The sequence below is a fragment of the Eumetopias jubatus genome, unplaced genomic scaffold, assembly GCF_037043125.1.
Source record: "Eumetopias jubatus isolate StellerSeaLion01/CBP00866 unplaced genomic scaffold, mEumJub1_p1.0 scaffold_8, whole genome shotgun sequence".
In the NCBI taxonomy this organism is placed as follows: Eukaryota; Metazoa; Chordata; class Mammalia; order Carnivora; family Otariidae; genus Eumetopias; species Eumetopias jubatus.
This window is the reverse complement of record NW_028274814.1, coordinates 68737842-68756261: the sequence shown is the minus strand read 5'-3', so window position 1 is coordinate 68756261 and position 18420 is coordinate 68737842. Positions and strand designations below refer to the sequence as shown.

Genomic DNA, 18420 nt, shown 5'->3' with positions numbered 1-18420 from the left:
TTGGGAATCATGGGAATGAATAAGCTGTTACCCACAGTAAATGCACAGTTGAGTTTTAAGTTACACTATTGATTGTGAATTCAGTGATAAACCACTGTACTGTTTTTTGTCATTGCTTTTAATAGTAGAAAGCTGGAATTGTAAGCTCCTAGAGGTTCAAGGATCGTTTTGGTGGGCTCCTATTTTCTTAACCCAGTGCCTGGCAATCAGAAGATACTCTATAAATGTTGAATTGTAATTTTTTAAATGGAAAACCCCAATGGTGTGGTAAGAGGCTCCCCCTTTCTTTTTTCCTTCCTTCTTTTCTTCCTTTTTTAAAATTTTCTTTTCTTTTTAACACTTCATTATTTTTTGGTATCTAATTTAGCTTATTTAGCTAGCTAGACATTTTGTTAGCTAGAGGTTTCAATAAGGCAGTTTAATAATATATATCTCCTCTTTTTTATTTTTTTTAAAGATTTTATTTATTTGACTCAGAGAGAAAGACAGCGAGAGCAGGAACACAAGCAGGGGGAGTGGGAGAGGAGAGGGAGAAGCAGGCTTCCCGCGTAGCAGGGAGCCCGATGCGGGGCTCAATCCCAGGACCCTGGGATCATGACCTGAGCTGAAGGCAGATGCTTAACGACTGAGCCACCCAGGCGCCCCTCCTCTTTTTTATTCTTATGTACAGTATAGTTCTTTAGTTGGTAGCCATGCCTTTTCCTTATAGTTTTGCTAGGCAGAACTTTGGCTTTGAAAGGACCATTGTATCTCCTGATTAGTGAAATTGTTTACCTGCAACTAATGCTTCTAAGAAGTTGGTGGTTATGCTACCCATCTTGGGCTGTCCTGGACAACATATTAGAAGCAATCATAAGTTGAATGCATTCATTCACCCAGTAAATACAGTGAGGTTCCAATATTGGCAAAGCATTTTGCAGACCCTGTTGCAAGAGACAGTTGAATCAAGACAAGGTATCTATTCCTACAACCTGACGGAGATCAAACCGAAGACTCAACTCCTAAATTGACCTCTATAATGTGCTAAAACATATGTTCTTGCAGCTCAGAGTTTTCATTTCTAAAGAGGTGTCATTTGGAAAAAGTTACATAAAAAGGAATTTGTGCTGATAATTTTGTGATTTATATATTTAACAACATACTTGATATAACGGCTTATTTGCCCAAGCAGAAGAATGTGCCCTGACATTCTTATCATTGAGGATATTTGCATAGTATCATTTTTATGTTTGTGACATAATAATTACTATCTTTTATTATGTTATTATAGTCAAGCAGTTTACAAATACTTAATTGTAGAAATAGAGTAGTATGGTGTTTATGAATATGGTCTTTGAGGTTTGTGAATTCAAATTTCAATACTGGCATTTATTACTCATGTCAAAAGTTACTAAGTTTTGTGAGCATAGTTTTCATTGTCTATAAAAGGAGAATAACAGTATCTTTAAAAAATTACGAAGTTAGTTGATAAAAGCTATGTAAAAGCACGTTTTATATGCTTATACATAATATATATATATAATGCGTTACATATATACACATATATAAATATAGAGAGATATCATGTTTCATTTAGTTTCTCTGTTAGTTCTTGTTATTGTTGTGTGCCAGGCACCTGACCTCTGAGAATTTTGAAACTTGGCTAATGTCAGCAACTGAGTTGCTGTAATTTAAACCCTGTTTTTTCAGACTCAAAAGCTGTACCCTTTCTGATACATCTTACCACCCTGTATTCCAGTCACTTCTTTCCCTAGCAGTAGAATGACGAAGCAATGTGCTGTTGGTGACTGTTCTTTTCAATTCCTCAAAGGGACTTATTATTTCAAAGTGTTCTCCCAAATGTCTCATTATATTCTTTTTCTAAAAGTTTTTAACTCCTTCTGGTTCATACTGGTTAGTGGTATGCTCCAAATTAGCCTATATTCTTAGCCTATAAACCTAATTTCTCCTGTGAGGAAAAAAACTGCCTTATAGCTATAAAGAGAATCTATATTAGTTTTTATTAAATGTAAAGCCCAAAAGGTTGTTCATTCCTTAGCAAAAAAAAATGTGTGAATTTGTTTCAATACCTGAGTAGTATTTAGGAATTTTAAAACTGAATTTTTAGAAAAAGAAGGAAATATTACTATAATTTATACTAAGAGAACTATAAGGAATCCTATGCTGTAGTACCCATCATCGTCATCATCATCATCAACAACACCATTTAAACAGCAGTTCCAAACTTTAAAGTGTGAAATAAGTTGTGCAATGTGCCAAAAGTAATGTTTCTAAAAATAAGGTGATTTATAGTACTCATGTTTTCAAATGACTTACTTTTTAAATTTTTTTAAAATTAGATATGATTGCAGGTTATCCCAGTAATATCATTGTTGTTTATTTTTGTTTTTTTGCTTTCTTTTGTAAGAAAGAGGTAAAATTACATATAGGAGTTGGAAATGTATCCAAAGGAGTGAATATTTTATGCAAATACCACCTCTTTGGTTTCTATTAGAAAATAAAAAAGAAGATAAAAGAACTAACCCAGTAAAATAATTTTGGGTAACTACCATGTGCTGAAAATTTATATTATATAAAACCAACATCAGCTATATAAATATTTATCTATGTCTATAAATTCACACACACAGGAATGTTCTGAGTACTGAGGGATAGATTAGTATCTGAAATACTTCATTTCTGAAGAAAGCAGGAGAAAATCCTGTGTGTTCAGTGTTGTGAAAAGAGTTAGTTTAAGGAATGATATGATTAGAGATGATTTTAGCTCTGCCACACTTCTAAGGGTATAATGATTCAACAATGACTACAGAATGGTTTTAAAAGCAAATTGATAATAAATGCTGACATTGGAGACTGGCAAATCATTATTTGCAGTTTGACTGACTTCTTTATTATGAGCCCCTCACTTAGTTATTGTGTTCCCAAATAGGAGCTATTTTCATTCCTGACACTTTGTTTCTTATTTTACAATTGTATGATTGTAAAGATATCTTGCCCAATTTTTACCTTCTAAAACTGCCTGTCCTGATGCTATCCAGTGTTTACTGAATATCCCTGCTAATACTAACATTTAGGAAATTTAATGATGTTAAAAAATTTGATAACACAAGTGGAAATCAAACTCTTTTCTATGAGATTAATTATTAATGATTCTTATTTACTTATATTCTAGAACGCAAATCAATTTCACAGTGGCTATTGATTTTACAGCATCAAATGGTGAGTATTATGACTATCACTAGTACAAAATATCAGCAATTAATTGAAATGTAAAGATTTATCTTCATGAGGTTAGATATTTTATTCCTATATTTACTTCTGAAGTGTGTCATATAAAATTCAGGTCATGTTTCTTTTCTTTTTACTATAATGAAATAATTAGGTATACAAATGACTAGAAGAAATATAAAAAAAAAGGCCTAACACTCCCATTCAAATTTATTAAATATTGAACTACTATAATTTTTGTTTCCGATATTTTTAAAAAGAAAATCTGAGATCTAGTTAAGCCCATTGTGTATTTTGGCCCCATTTCTTCGACCCTCCCTTTGTCTTCATACATAATTATAATGCTGAAGTGTGTTGAATTATCTTCACTTTTAGTACTTTTGTGTGTATTAATATACATAAATGTAATTCAAATCATGTACTCTATGCAACTCACTTCATTTTTATTTGACTATTTTTAAGAATTACTCATTTTAACACATTTGTATTTAAATGAGGGGTATTATCATAGAATATCCCATGCATAGATATTCATAATTTGTTTATCAAACATTTCAAGAAAGAAAAGATAATGAACTTTTTTTAAAATTTTATTTTGAAGTACCGTTGTATGAAACAGATCATTTGAATTGAGTTATTATGTATCATGAGAACATGAATCTCATTGTTTAATTTTTACCAGGTTTTGCAGTCAGTTATATTTATCAGTTTTTTCCCCAAATTACTTATTGTGCTTATGGCTCTCACATTATTTTCTCTTTACGTCACATTTCTTGCACTTTGAGTCACATTTCACAAAGTAATAGAATTTTTAGGTAAGGAAGAACCTTAGAGATCGTTTACTCCAACCCATCCTCTTATTCAAATGAGGAAACTCATATCCAGAAAATCATTTTACTAACTACATCTTGGCTTGTTAATACTAGAGTTAAGAACAGAGATGAGTAGATCGAAATCTAATTTAACTCACCTTTGTTTACATGTTAAGTATATTCTCCAACACTTTGACTTCAAGTTAATTATTTTTATTCATGTATTTTATTCAGTAAAATATGAAATACAGAAATAAAACCTAAAGTCTAAGTGGTTTAAAATACTAGCTTTTGTTCACTGATGAATATTAGCATAACAACTAGAAGAGCAAAAATCTATTGAATAATAAGACACAAACTCTTGAAACTGACTTAAAAAGATACCATCTGAATAGACCTATAATAAGAGATTGAATTCGTAATAAAAAAATTATCCACAAAGTTTATCTGGGTCCAGGTCCAGATAAACTTCACTGGTGAATTCTACCAAAGAAGAACTGATATAAATTCTTCACAAACTCCTCCGAAAAATATAAGAGGAGAGAAAACCTCCCAACTCAACATATGAAGTTAGTATTACCTTGATGCCAAAACTAGACAAAGAAAAGAATAACTAAAGATCAATATGTTTTATGGATATGGATATAACAATCCTCAATTAAACACTACCAAGTTGAATCCAGCAACATAAAAAGAAAATTATACACCCTGAGGAAGTAAAATTTATCTCAGGAATGCAGCGTTGGCTTAATATTCAAAAATCAAATAACTTACCATGTCAATAGAAGAAAATGTAAAAATCACATGGTCCTGTCAATTGGTGCAGAAAAAAAGCATTTTGCAAAGTCCAACACATTTTCAGGATAAAAACACTTAACAAACTAGGAATAGAAGTTGACTTTCTAATCTGATGAAGGGAAAATATGAAAAACCCATACCTAACATAGCTTAATGCATTCCCCCTAAAATGAGAAATAGGGCAAGGATGTCTGCTTTTGCCACTTCTATTCAACATTGTACTGGAAGTTGTAGTCATAGCAATTAGTCAAGAAAAAGAAATAAATACCCAGATTGAAAAGAAGGAAGTAAAACTATTTCTATTTGCAGATGACATAATCATATATATATATATATATATATATATATATATATATATATATATAAAATCCCAAAGAATTCACTAAAAATCTATTAAAACTAACAAATGAGCTTAGCAAGATTGAAGGATAAAATACCAATATATAAAAATAAGGTCTTTTTCTATACACTTCCAGTTAACAGTCTGAAAATGAAATTAAGAAAATTCCATTTACAGTAGTATTAAAAGGAATATAATACTTAGAAATAAATATAACAAAGTGCAAACTTTATACTATAAAAACGATATTCTGAAAAAAGTTCTTGAAAGAAATTAAAGACTGAAATAAGTGGAAAGATAGGCCATTTTCATGGGTTGGAAAGTTCAACTGTTACGAGGACAACATTTCTCAAAGCAATCAACAGATTCAGTGCAATCTCATTCAAAACCTGAAAGGCCTGTTTTGCATAAATGGATGCCCCAGAATTTCATGTGGACCTAGAAGAACCAAAGCAGGCTTGACAAGAGAGAACAAAGAGGAAAGACTCTTACTTCCCATTTTTGAAACTTGCTACAAAGCAACAGTAACCAAGAAAGCATGGTGCTGGTGTAAAGATAGATATATAGTGCCATGAAATAGAGTGGAGTTTCCAGAAATAAACCCATGAGTCTAAGTTTAATTGATTTGAGAATGGTACCAAGACAATTCAACGGGGCGAGAATGGTCTTTTTCAAAAAACAAAGCTGGGACAGCAGGATAGCTACCTACAAATGATTTTAAAATGTAGTCTATCCATACAGGAGAATACTATTCAGCAATAAACAGGAATGAAATATGAATTACCAATACATGCTATGGCATAAATGAACCGTGAAATCATTATGCTGAGTGAGAGAAGCTAGTCACAAAAGACGACATACTATGTGAATCTATTTATATGTAATGTCCAGAATAAGCAAATTAATAGAGATGGCAAGATTAATCATTGTTTGGAGCTGGGCTGGATGGAGTGATAAGGGGAGGGATAGTGAAGAGGTACAGGGTTTCCCTTTGAGGTGATAAAAATGTTCTAAAACTGGAGTGATGGTTGTACTTATCTATGAGTATATTAAAAATCACTTGTATATTTTAAATGGTTAAATTGTAAGTTATATCTTATTATATCTCAATAAAGCTTTTTAAAAAGTGTAGTCACGTGTGATTTTTTAATAAAGGCATAATATACGTCTAAGACAAAATCAGATATAAGTTTGATGATATCCAGTGTTTAAAATATTACAAAATCGTGAGTATAGAGTTCTAGCTATGAATAAGGGCTATGGAATCAGATTGCCTAGATTTACGTTCTAGTTTTACCAAATTTTACAGTGTGATTAGGCGTAAAGCATTTAATCTGAAAATTGGGTATAATAAAAAAGTACCTACATCATAGGTTTGTTGAAAGGTTAAGAAAGATAATGAAGTAAGGTGTTTAATACATGTTAGATCCCATGCTATTATAATTATCATGGATATTATTGCCTCCCAATGTTATCAACTTACCACAAATTCATTGTTCATATGCATTGGTGCATATACAGAGGTGGCACAAATGTGGTCCCAGATTCAAGGAATGGACAGTCAATGTGGCAGATTTTTAATCGCCATATTTTGTGGTGCAGAGCACAGGAGTCCTAAAAGTGGGAGAGGAAAGACAATAAGGGCTGGAATAAGCAAGGAAGGCTGTCTGGTGCAAGTAAAACATAAGCTGGAGGGGAGTAAAGCGACTTCCAGGACAGGGTGGCTACTTGAGAGGTAGAGACAGGAAGGAAGATCTCATTAGTGATACAGTGAAGAGATGGTCTGATGAAGATGCTAGAAAGAGACAGGCAACATATTTGCATGGATGGGATCCAGCCCTGCTATGCATGGTGGGTGAAGATGTTTAGACATGCTGCGGTATGAATGATATTTGTATCTCCATTTTAAGTTCCAGTTTTCTTAATAAAATGGACTTTGTTGCCATATTGCAGCCATTGGGTAACAATTCTTATATTTGAAAGTTATGTTAAATAACCACTTAGTCAAGTAATGATATTGCCCCCCTGTGGCTCCAGTGGGCTTTTGATCAAGTGCAAAATTCTAACTTTAGAAGAGAGTGTCATTGAAAAATTGCACCAGGTAATTTAAACAGACAAGGAAGATTTTAATCAGGACTGTTGCCACAGAAGTCAAGGCTTTTGCGATACAAGGGAAAAATTGAACCCAACACCTCCAAAACAAAAGGTGGGAGGGATTTTAAGTACTGCCGTGATCTAATGGAAAATGCTGAGGGACATTAGAGGGGACATTGGTCTGTTTACTAATTAGCACTTATTAAAGTTAGGCTCCTACCTTCGCAAAGAGACTAGGGGACAGGAGTACTGTCTTTCTCCATGATTACATTTCATGGAAGGCTCCCGGGTCCTGGAGAAAAACAGCCCTGGGTTGTAGAAGATTTACATCTCAAAGGTGCAGAGAAAGAATTTACAAATGCAAGTTTTCTAAAGCAAATGCTCTAAGAAAAGGAAGGTCAGGGGCCTACAGTTATGAAGAAACCTTTCCAAAGTTCAACCAAATTGAGGGGAATGAATGTTAAGGCCATTTGGTCAGAAGATAACTTTTTCAGAAATTTTGTCATGTGGAACTAGCCCTTAAATGCCGGTAACCGTTTGTAAATATAAATGCATTTGTGCAATGCATTATTTTTAGACCAGAAATGTTCTGTGTATAATTATATGTATTATAAATCAAGGGGAGATCGCTTCTTAATTTTGTTTCTCTCCGGATCTCAAGTGCTTATTATTATTATTTTTTTTTTCTTATCAGAAAAGAACTGTGTGCCCCGAGGCTTTCCTCCTTCAGGCAATGTTTTAATGTAGAATTGAGCTTTATATGCTATTACAAGTCCCATTTAACTTTCCATTTTCACTTAAGAAACTATATGGACTTTCAAGCAGCCTTTGTGCTGGTAATTAGGGCAACTCAATGTGAATCTCAATGTGTTTTGAGTGGTAGCACTTATATTACTCTCTCAAATTCATCTCTACTCAAATGCAACATCTTACGTAGTAGAAGTATATTGAAATTTCAGAACCTTGTGGCTGACCCAGACAGTAATAACAGTAGCAGTTAAACCTTACATTTCTATGGTGCTTTATTATTTTTAATCACTTCCACATACATAATCTCATTTTGTCCTTCCAGTTAACACTGTGGTAGGATTTATTGCAGACATTTTATAGGTGTTGTCTTGGAAATTGCAAGATTGAACTCTGAGCCTCTGGCTCCTAGTTTAATGTCTAGTTAGAAACTCTGAATCATTTTTCAGATATAGATATTTAATTAGCTTGAATTTAAAAATCACTATGCTTTCCTTTTTAAGTGATTAAATTGAGATATTTCTAAAATATTCCATTTATATTTGTAATAGAACTTTGGGAAGTCTTCATAGTTCTCTAATTATAAACATAAGGGTTCAAGCTAAAGGCACATGCTTTTTTTTTTTAGATAAAGATGACTATAAAATCAGTTTAACAAAAGTACTTTAATACTTCTTCTGTAACTGAGATTCAGGAGTAGCCCGTGGCATTGACAATGAGGAATAATTTCTGAAAAAATCTGCATATGCTTTGGCATATCTTTGGAAAGCCTTATACATGTCTGATATAATATAATAAATATTTCTATGTTAATCTCCAACCAAAAGAAATTATTAGATACAATATGGATGTAGGCAGAAAACATAATTTTAAGTATTTCATTCTGAAATAGGCATCAAGAAAAATGTAAAAAAAAATGACATCTTTAGCCTGATCAGTCATGTTTGAAATATTTTTTTCTGTCATCAGGCAACCCTGCCCAGCCCACTTCTCTCCACTACATGAATCCTTACCAACTGAATGCCTATGGAATGGCCCTGAAAGCAGTGGGAGAAATCGTTCAAGATTACGACAGTGATAAAATGTTCCCAGCTCTAGGCTTTGGTGCAAAACTGCCTCCAGATGGAAGGATATCGCATGAATTTGCTTTGGTAAGAATATATCACAAGGATTTGATCTCTTGAAAAAAAATAATTTGTTGGATCTTTTAATATTGGCTTACTGCTTATGCTGTAGTCAGTCATGTAGCCATTATATTCATGATTTGGGGTTCAGGAATTTGAGCACAATACAATAGGAGGTGGTTTATTCAAGATGTCTAGGACCTTACCTAGGATGGCTTGATTGGCTAGAGGTGGCTGGAATTATTCAACTAGAACCACATACCTGGTCTTCATTCTGCTGTGGGTTGGATGACTCAGTACTTCTCCATGTCACATCTCGGGTGGTTAACATGTCCCCTAAGATGGCTTCTTTGCTCTTGTCTGATGCTCAAGATAGGATGACTGAAATAGCTGGGTTGCCTGGACGTCTCTCCCTTTTTCTACTTACAACCTGTCCACGTGGTTATCATGGACCTCATCACGGTATGGCCATGTCTTGGTAGTCAGATTTCATACATGGCAGCCAGCTTCCCCACAGTGAGTATTCTCTAACAGGCTGGGGCAGAAGCTGTAGGTTTCTTTACACCATAGCATTAGAAGTCTCAGAAAGTTGTTTTTGCTAAATTCTCTTGGTTATGCAAGTCACTAAGGCCAGCCCAGTTTCCAAGTAACCTTCACCTCTCAGGGGGAGACTATCTCAAAGAATGGATGGCTGTCTTAATCTACCATCTAAGAAAATGGCATATCTTTTCAAATATAAAGGAATAGTTATGGCTAGAATTATTTTTTTAATGTGAAGCAATAATTATGGTGATAGCTAATTATGATTTCAATATAATGGAGTAGCTATGACTGGAATAAATATTTATCTAGTTCATCTTTACATAGATCTAGTTCATATTGCGTGATTTTAGATGAGCAATGTACTGCATTCTACCTTCAGAATAAACCCCACACACATAATGCTTATGGATCCAGTCAGCCTTACTCTCCCTGCACTTTCTGATAAAATAATGGGAAAATCAATATAGGAATGGTTGGCTCTCATTTTGGAAAAATTTTAGCTTTTCATTAGACGTGCCTTCCTACCCTCTATACATTTCAGAAGTAACCTCTTCCATCCCCATTATTTTTTTTTTAAAGATTTATTTATTTTTTTGAGAGAGCGAGAATGAGAGAGAGAGAGAGTACATGAGAAGGGGGAGGAGGGTCAGAGGGAGAAGCAGGCTTCCCGCCGAGCAGGGAGCCCGATGTGGGACTCGATCCCGGGACTCCGGGATCATGACCTGAGTCGAAGGCAGTCGCTTAACCAACTGAGCCCCCCAGGCGCCCCATCCCCATTATTTTTGAAGGCCTTTCTTGTTTTTATTCTTGTTACAAAAGCAATGCATGATCAGAGAGATTTTTTTTTTGAAGTTCTCAAGCAAAGCAGACAAAAATAAACAATAATACTACCATTTATTGAGTAGTTACTGATTATGAAGCCAAATACTTTACAATCCTTTTCTTACATAATCTTCATAAAGTTTCTACGACTATCACATAGCGCTACTCTAGCAAGTGCCACACATACTGAATACACTGAAGAGTGCCTGCCCAAGTGTCGGATAGTTCAGTTCGGCAGCATAGCAGTTAACCGGGGTTCTGGAGGACAGGACTTGAACCCAGTTCAGTCTTATTTTAGAATACATGCTCTTTAACTGCTATTAAAGCACATTTTATAACAGTACCTATAATCAATCCCACCTCTCGAATATGTGCTTTATTAACACCATGGTATGATATTGATCAGGACACACACACACACACACACACACACACACACACACACACACACCCAGAACTTTTATATGATTAGATTTAAACTTCCTTAAATATCTTTTAAGAGCAGTATTTTTACATTTTTATTTCTATATTCTTCCTTGCTTTTCTGTTCCGGTACGCGCACAATTGCAAGAAAGGTTGCTGGAGGCTTTAATTCTTTTTTCCATGAATTAGCCCACATGCCACTTTCCCAATGTCATATAAAAATGAATATCTATTGGGATTTTGTTGTGTCTTAGAGAATTAAAATTTCCCAGAAACTTATAAAACCATGAAAGTCACTCATGTGATGCTAAGTCTTAAGTGCCTCAGGAAAAAGGTCATGAGCTATTTTAAAGCTTAAGAAAAGGAATAATTATGTTAAACTAAATGAGGTTTATTAATTTTTCCTTCCATACACTTCTTCTCACCCTTGTGTGTGATTTTTTTCCTTTTATCTCTCTCTAATCCTCTATTTTTCTGCTTTTCCTACCTCCAAATTCATTTCTTATAAAAAAAACCTATGCCAATATCTATTGCCAAGGAAGGATTTTTTATTATTATTTGCATCTTAAACAATTCTTTGAACCCAGTTCAAATAGTTACAGGATGGAGATCATACCCCTTTAAGGTTATAAAAAATAGTCTCCCAAATTGAAGCTGAAAACGATGATGATAATGAATGAATTTTAACAGCACTGACCAATTAATTCTTTCAAAGCACTTTTTTTTTTCCCTTGGGTAAGTAAGGCAGAAGAGTTAAGTAGGTCTTCAATGAGACAGTATTTGATTTGATTTTTTGCTACGGTTTTCTGTTAACCTCATCCTAAACAACTGCAGTATATATCTATAGGTGCTGAAATGGCAAATAGGAAAACCAGTCCCATGTCATTCTGGCAATTAATGTAGTCTGTAATCCTAACAAACCCTCATATTTTCATGGTAACAATTTGTGATACAGATTCATAAATATTTATTTATCAAACCAAGTTCAAATAATCTTCAGATGGCAAGGGAAGCCTTCTAAAAAATTAAATAAACCCTAGTTGGTGAATTTAGGCCTAGCGCAAATGTTGAAAGTTGAACAGAAAAATGTAATTTTTAATGTTTTCTTTGCTGTTACTCAAAAGGGTCTCCGATAAACCCTAGCTTTTCCTATGAAATATGAATAAGCATATACATATATTCCATAGCGGAAAAAGAACGGGGAATAGAAAAGGAAAGAAAGAAAGAATGTCCTGGTACCACCATGTTTAGCACAAAGGTTGTAAAAGGCAGTCATTGCTCTCCTCGCATTGTGAGTCTGAGGACTCCTTAAGTTGTTATAACAAAATATAATAATAGTGTAGAGCATCAGAAGAGATATTCGTAATGGACATGGGGCCAGTGACCCTTTAAAGAAAGTCTCCTGAAGTGATCAATAGAGAAGTGGTTACACCTGTCCAAGTGATTTCTCCTACTAGAGCTCTAAAAGTGCTGGCCTACTTTTCGCTTATTTTGGCATTTATAGAAACCTGTGCAATTTAATATTGATATGTATATCTTTTCTTCCATCTAGATGCTATCGTTTTAACAACCAAGGGTCTTAACACTGTATGCATAAGATAGAAGCTCAACAGATGTTTGCTTATTGAATAAAAGGGAGACTTGCAGCTTCTCCCCACCTAAGCAATCTCTGGGCAGCAACGGATCCATTTCAAAGAGTAAAGAGACAACTCCTTAGAGTTTCTTTTCAGCATTTTGTCAACTTGTTAGCCCTGCTGAAAAGTGTTATAGGCTCTAGGCAGCAACAGAGACTGTATAGTCTTCTCTCTTGGAACTGACTCTAAATCCTCAGTACAAGTTTTCAGGGAGCCAAATGGAGGGAAAGATGGTTGAGAGACGGACATCCTTCCCCACTTAAGTCTGCGTGGTGGGATTAGTGCTCATTTTGAATTCTGTTCTTTATGTTCTATGTGTTCTACAAATTAACATTCATTATTTTATATATGGGAAAGGTTGTTAGTTAAAATGGAAAGATAAAATAGGGCATCTGCTGCCCTCTTCATTAATAAACAACAAAATTGAATGTACTTATTTTCAAAAATATCCTGTGCTTTACTTTTGTGCTAGAGCCACACATAAGCTTATTTTAATTTGTTTTAACAAGTAAAAATTAATTGCTTGTTAGTAATTAGTAACTAACACACATAATTATTTTGTGAAATGAGTTTTTAGACTTAAAAAACCTTTTCATAACTCATTACAACTTTGTCATTAAGAGGAAAATCTCATTTTAATAGCTGTAAATTATTTTAAATAATCCTGACATAATGCAAAGCATATATTAAAAAGAATGTATAATTTTATGTCCTAAGTATCCTTATCATCCAAAGCATATGAGGAATTCTTAGAGCAATTTATTATGGAATTAGGACTAATGCAGAAATCAGTGCTTTAAATATTCCATAATGATGAATAGAACATCCAATGATTATCTTTCCACCAAGAAATGAAATGATGGGAAAAATGGTCACCTTGTTGCAATTTCAGTTCCACAGGAATAAAGAAAATATATTATTTTCTAGAAATATAAACCCTTACTTAAAGTGTTAAAATGATGATGAAAAAGTTGCTCAGAACTATCCTGATTTGTATTTCTTCCCTTAAGGCAGATATAGAATACATTTTTATATGTTCAAAATCAATAATGAGTTTTAATTTTAATTAGCTTCATATCTTATCAGGGGAAAAGAATACTGTAAAATTTTATTTAAAGGAAGGTTCAGTTCAGATTAACATCAAAAGCAATCATTAACTGCTTTGTGCTAAATATTAAACTTTTACATTATAATTTCAATCAATTAATGTAGCCAATTTTATGGTATAGAACTATAAAAAATGTCTTTATTATTATATAAGAGGCTTTTTATTATTTTTATGTTTTTAAAAATTTACATGATGGTCAATTAATTTAAAAAATTTGAATAAAAAACAAAATTAGAAGGAAAAAGTGGGTATATGGCAAAATTGAAGTGGTTGATAACATCTGCCTTAGTTTCCTAAGATCCCTTGTCTTTCAAAATGCTTAGGATTTCAAAGCGTGGTGGCATGGTGGTGGTTAAGAGATTAGGCTCTAGGGGCGCCTGGGTGGCTCAGTCAGTTAAGTGGCTTCCTTCAGCTGAGGACATGATCCCAGGAGACTGGGATTGAGCCCCACATCGAGCTCACTGCTCAGGTCTGCTTCTCCCTTTCACTCTCCCTCTGCCTCTCCCCCTGCTTGTGCTCATGCTCTCTCTCTCAGAGAAATAAATAAAATATTTTTTAAAAAAAGAGAGATTAGGCTCTGAAGTTAAACTGAGGGTTCAAATACTGGCCCTCTCATTTGTGTTGTGTAATCTTGGGACACACTAAACTCTCAGGGCCTTAATTTTTTCATTTGTAAAGTGGGGATAATGACAATATTTTATCTGCTTTTTTTTAGGGTTGTTATAAAAACTGTCTAATGTATGTAAATATTTTAATGTAAAGCTTAGTATATAGAATTCAACAAATTTTATTTACAAATTACTTGTCATTTGTGATTGTTCAGATAAAAACATTCATGCTGAAATTATTGTTAACTCTGTTTAAATATAATTACTGTCTCTAGTGTTTTAAACATATCTACATTTTTTTATCCTTCCTCCCTTCCAGAGGTGGAGTCTAATTCCCTTTCCCTTGAGCATGGGCTATACTTAGTGATACATTTCTAGCAAAGAGAGTAAAGTAGAATATTGGTGTGCATCTTGTGGGACTAGCTTATAAAAGGTGTTGGGGCTTCCTTTTTGTTGTTTCTCTTGGATTGCTCATTCTGAGGAAGTTAGCGGCCATGTTGTAAGAACACTCAAGTAGCCATATAGAGACACCACGTTGACCTCCTGCCAGCAGCCATGTAAGTGAACCTTCCTGGAAGCAGGTCCTGCAGCTCTGGTCAAGCTCTCAGATGCCCAGGTTGGCATAGTGACTGCAAACTCATGAGAAATGCTGAGCGAGAACCACCTGCTAAGCTGCTGCTGACACCCAAAAAATGTTTGAGATAATAAATAATTACTGTTTTAAGCCACTAACTTTTGGGGTAATCTGCTATAAAGCAATAGATAACTAATACACTGCTTTATATATGTAATTTGCAAGATCTGGACTAGGAGAATTTAACTTAATAATAACAAAGCATTCAAGGTGTGAAAAAACTAGTCTAGGTCTCCAGGTATGAACTTGCGCTTCTAGGTGCCTTCTCCCGAGTAAGAACTTAGTGGCAAGCTCCACTTCTTGTGGACAACATGAATGTTTCCTTGATTCTTTTCATTTTACCTTCTCTTGATAATTTTTGCACCAAATTACATTCCCTCAGACCCCTTCTCTCCTTGGGGTTATCAGTTGTGACCTGAAAATGTGCACGCGGCAGATATTTTGTATTTTGCCTTCTATAAGGTAAAACTGAATGGATAGTGATTTTTTTTTCTTGATTTTAATAGATGTCACTGCAGAAAAGTTGGGAAATATTGAATAGTTTTAAAGAATGAAATAAAAGTCACCAATTATATGTAACCACCCTGAGTTAACCACTGTTAATATTTTATTTACTTCTTTTCAGGGTTTTTATATGTTCATCTCTACACGTACATAGACATGTGTAAATGAAGACATTAATTATAGAATGTTGTGATATTCGCTTCTCAAGATTATTTAGAGTTTTCTGTGGTTCTTCTTTTGAAGAGTATCAATTTTTAATGCTTATATATTAGATTCATCATATCACAACTTTTATAATATATTGTAATCTATTGTTGATCACTTAATTTATTTTTTTTGCTCTTACATAAATGACTATGCTTCCAAAACATCTTTGAGTGTCAACCTATCTTTTCTCTTTTTCGGTTGATCTTTGCAGACACTACTAATTTTTACTCTTTTTTGCCTGTCAATTCCACAGAATGGGAACCCTCAAAACCCCTACTGTGATGGCATTGAGGGGGTCATGGAGGCTTACTATAGAAGTCTGAAATCTGTGCAACTGTATGGGCCAACCAATTTTGCTCCTGTAATTAATCATGTAGCCAGGTAAGTGGAAGTAGACAAGATATTTATTCCAGTGTACCAGACTGCAGTGAAATTATAATATGTTACCATGACTCCACAAATGAAAGGTGTTTTCTTCTCATTTAGCTCCAAGAAAGTGAGGAAAAAGATACAGTGGAAAGAGTCTCCACTGAGCTATCATAATACGTTGCTAAGAACTTTACATCAAAGTCTCAAGTGAAGAATATAACACTGAGTTATTATCAGGACCTGTATTTGTTCAACCAAGAAGTGTTTTATTCTTTGAAAAGGCAGCCACGAGAGCAATAACAAGATCAGTTATGATCTCAGCAGTGTAAATCATTCAATCTAATACCACATTCCATAGTAACATGAAAGTAATAAGAGACCATGAAGACAACTAAAACCTTTTAGTGATATATAGGGCACATTATTTTAACCTCTTTGAAATTAATATAATAGCTAATTTTAAAAATTCCCAGAGCTCTACCTGTATATAGTACATAGTATTGAGATCAGAATATAATTGCTTATGATTCCAGTTACATGTTCTGGAAAAAGGTTTGAAGTGTAAAAATCTGTATACATTTGTTTATCATTTTTTTCATCAGTGCGTAAATAAATAAACTAGACACCATTTTTAAAATCCCTAAAAAGTTTGACCCAGTTGCCAATCCTCTGAAACACTGCCTTATTTTTAGAAAATGAAAAATGTATAGCTTTTGTATCCTTCCCAACATGTAGTCAGAACTTGAAAATACACTGCATTTGGGTAAGTGGATCAATGCCCAAAAGGTGACAAGAAACCTCAGTTCTCTGTTTAAAGATTCTGGTACTATATCATCTCCATATTGGACATCACAAGTGACTTAAATGTGTTCTCCTTTCCATTATCTGGGACACAGACAAGATACTAAAATACCCTTGTACCCAGGGCTGACCCCAGCGGAACTCTCCCGTGGAAGTCCACCGAAGGTTGACAGTGATACATTGATGACCATTCTCTGAGTGTGACCCTATGGCTCAGGTTTTTGAAATATTTTCGTCCACAATCTGTTTTAAGTTATGAATTTCATATCTCATCCCCGGACACACACACCTAAAAAAAAAAAAGGATTATTTATGAAGTGGTACCATCCTTATCTTCTATTTCCTCTTTATTTCTATGGTGTCCTGTTCTTTTCTGTTATTCTTTTTATTTGTTTAATACAGATCTCGACCCACAAAATTGATTTCAAAATCCACTAATGGGTCATTACCTGTCATATGAAAACCATATCCTAGCTAATTGTATTAGCCTATATAACTAGTGTTATCTGTATTTTATTTCCTAGTTTTTTGAGGGTTGTCAAATGAACTAGTATTAAAAAATAATGTTATCACAAAATAAATTATAGTTGACTCTCATTCTCTCTCACACACTACCATACAGATCACTGTCTTTTATAAAAAGATAGAGGAAAAATGATAGGACTTACTTTGTGCAGACTCATGCTGGTTATTATAAATGTTCTCATGAGTGCTTACCAGTTAACTTTATATCTTTTACCCTGGAAATCTCTACTATTAGAGTTAAACTTTTCGATATAAAATTTCTAGGTGCTTTTCTATATACCATTTAAAACTATAGACTCTACATTGTCCTCATACAATTTGTCATGTTTTGTTCAGCATTTTAAAAAATTCTCAAATATAAGGGTAGTTGCCAGCTAATACTTTCAGGCTCTGACAATCATCTGTAATCTAATAATTCATCATTGTTATTGTTTAATGAGAGAAAATAAGAAACACATAAGATATGGCTTTTGGGGAATCATCTTTCCTTCCAATATGATCTGAAGTTCCATGTATCTACTCTTATTATGAAGCTTTATAAGAAATGCTTTTCTCTTTTACTTTATCTTTGAGAATAACATTTAATTTTTAAGTTTTTTATTAAGACATGATTTCTGTCTGATCCAAAATTGCCATCCAAAATATTTATCAATTAAAAGACAAGCTACTATTTTGTTCTAAATCATGAAAAGTGCCATAGTTACAATATGTATGACCCCTGTCTAAACAAAATTCCTTGAGAATTTTGTCACTTTTAAATGCATCCGTCAGTGCTTCACCATGCTCATATAGGAGGTAAGTACTTGGCAAATGTCTAATAAATGAATTCTGTATATGTTAAGATATTTGTCATTAAAAATATTTTCTGTAAAGTTAAAAGCAAATGTATAGCCTGCTTTTTTATTTGCTTGATTTTTTCTTCTTAAAAAGTGTGTTTTCTATATTGATAAAAGTTGTTATTTGTAATTCATAACCATTCCCAACTAAATACTAAAAAGTACTTAGTTATTTAGTTATTTGCAATTTCTGTAAACATTTTGAAGAATGCTTATTCTTATTCTTTTTAAGAATAATAATTTTAAGGTTATGCTTATTTTTA

At 33.7% G+C, this 18420-nt stretch overlaps 1 protein-coding gene across 1 annotated transcript in view; it reads left to right on the top strand.

Annotated features, from left to right (window-relative positions):
• CPNE8 (copine 8) overlaps nucleotides 1–18420 on the top strand; it is a 224197-nt gene that overhangs the window by 180472 nt on the left and 25305 nt on the right. Inside the window, exons 14-16 of the mRNA XM_028113255.2 lie at nucleotides 3173–3219; nucleotides 8989–9170; nucleotides 15880–16007. Coding sequence (XP_027969056.1) covers nucleotides 3173–3219; nucleotides 8989–9170; nucleotides 15880–16007 — 357 coding nt within the window. The remainder of the gene's footprint in view (nucleotides 1–3172; nucleotides 3220–8988; nucleotides 9171–15879; nucleotides 16008–18420) is intronic.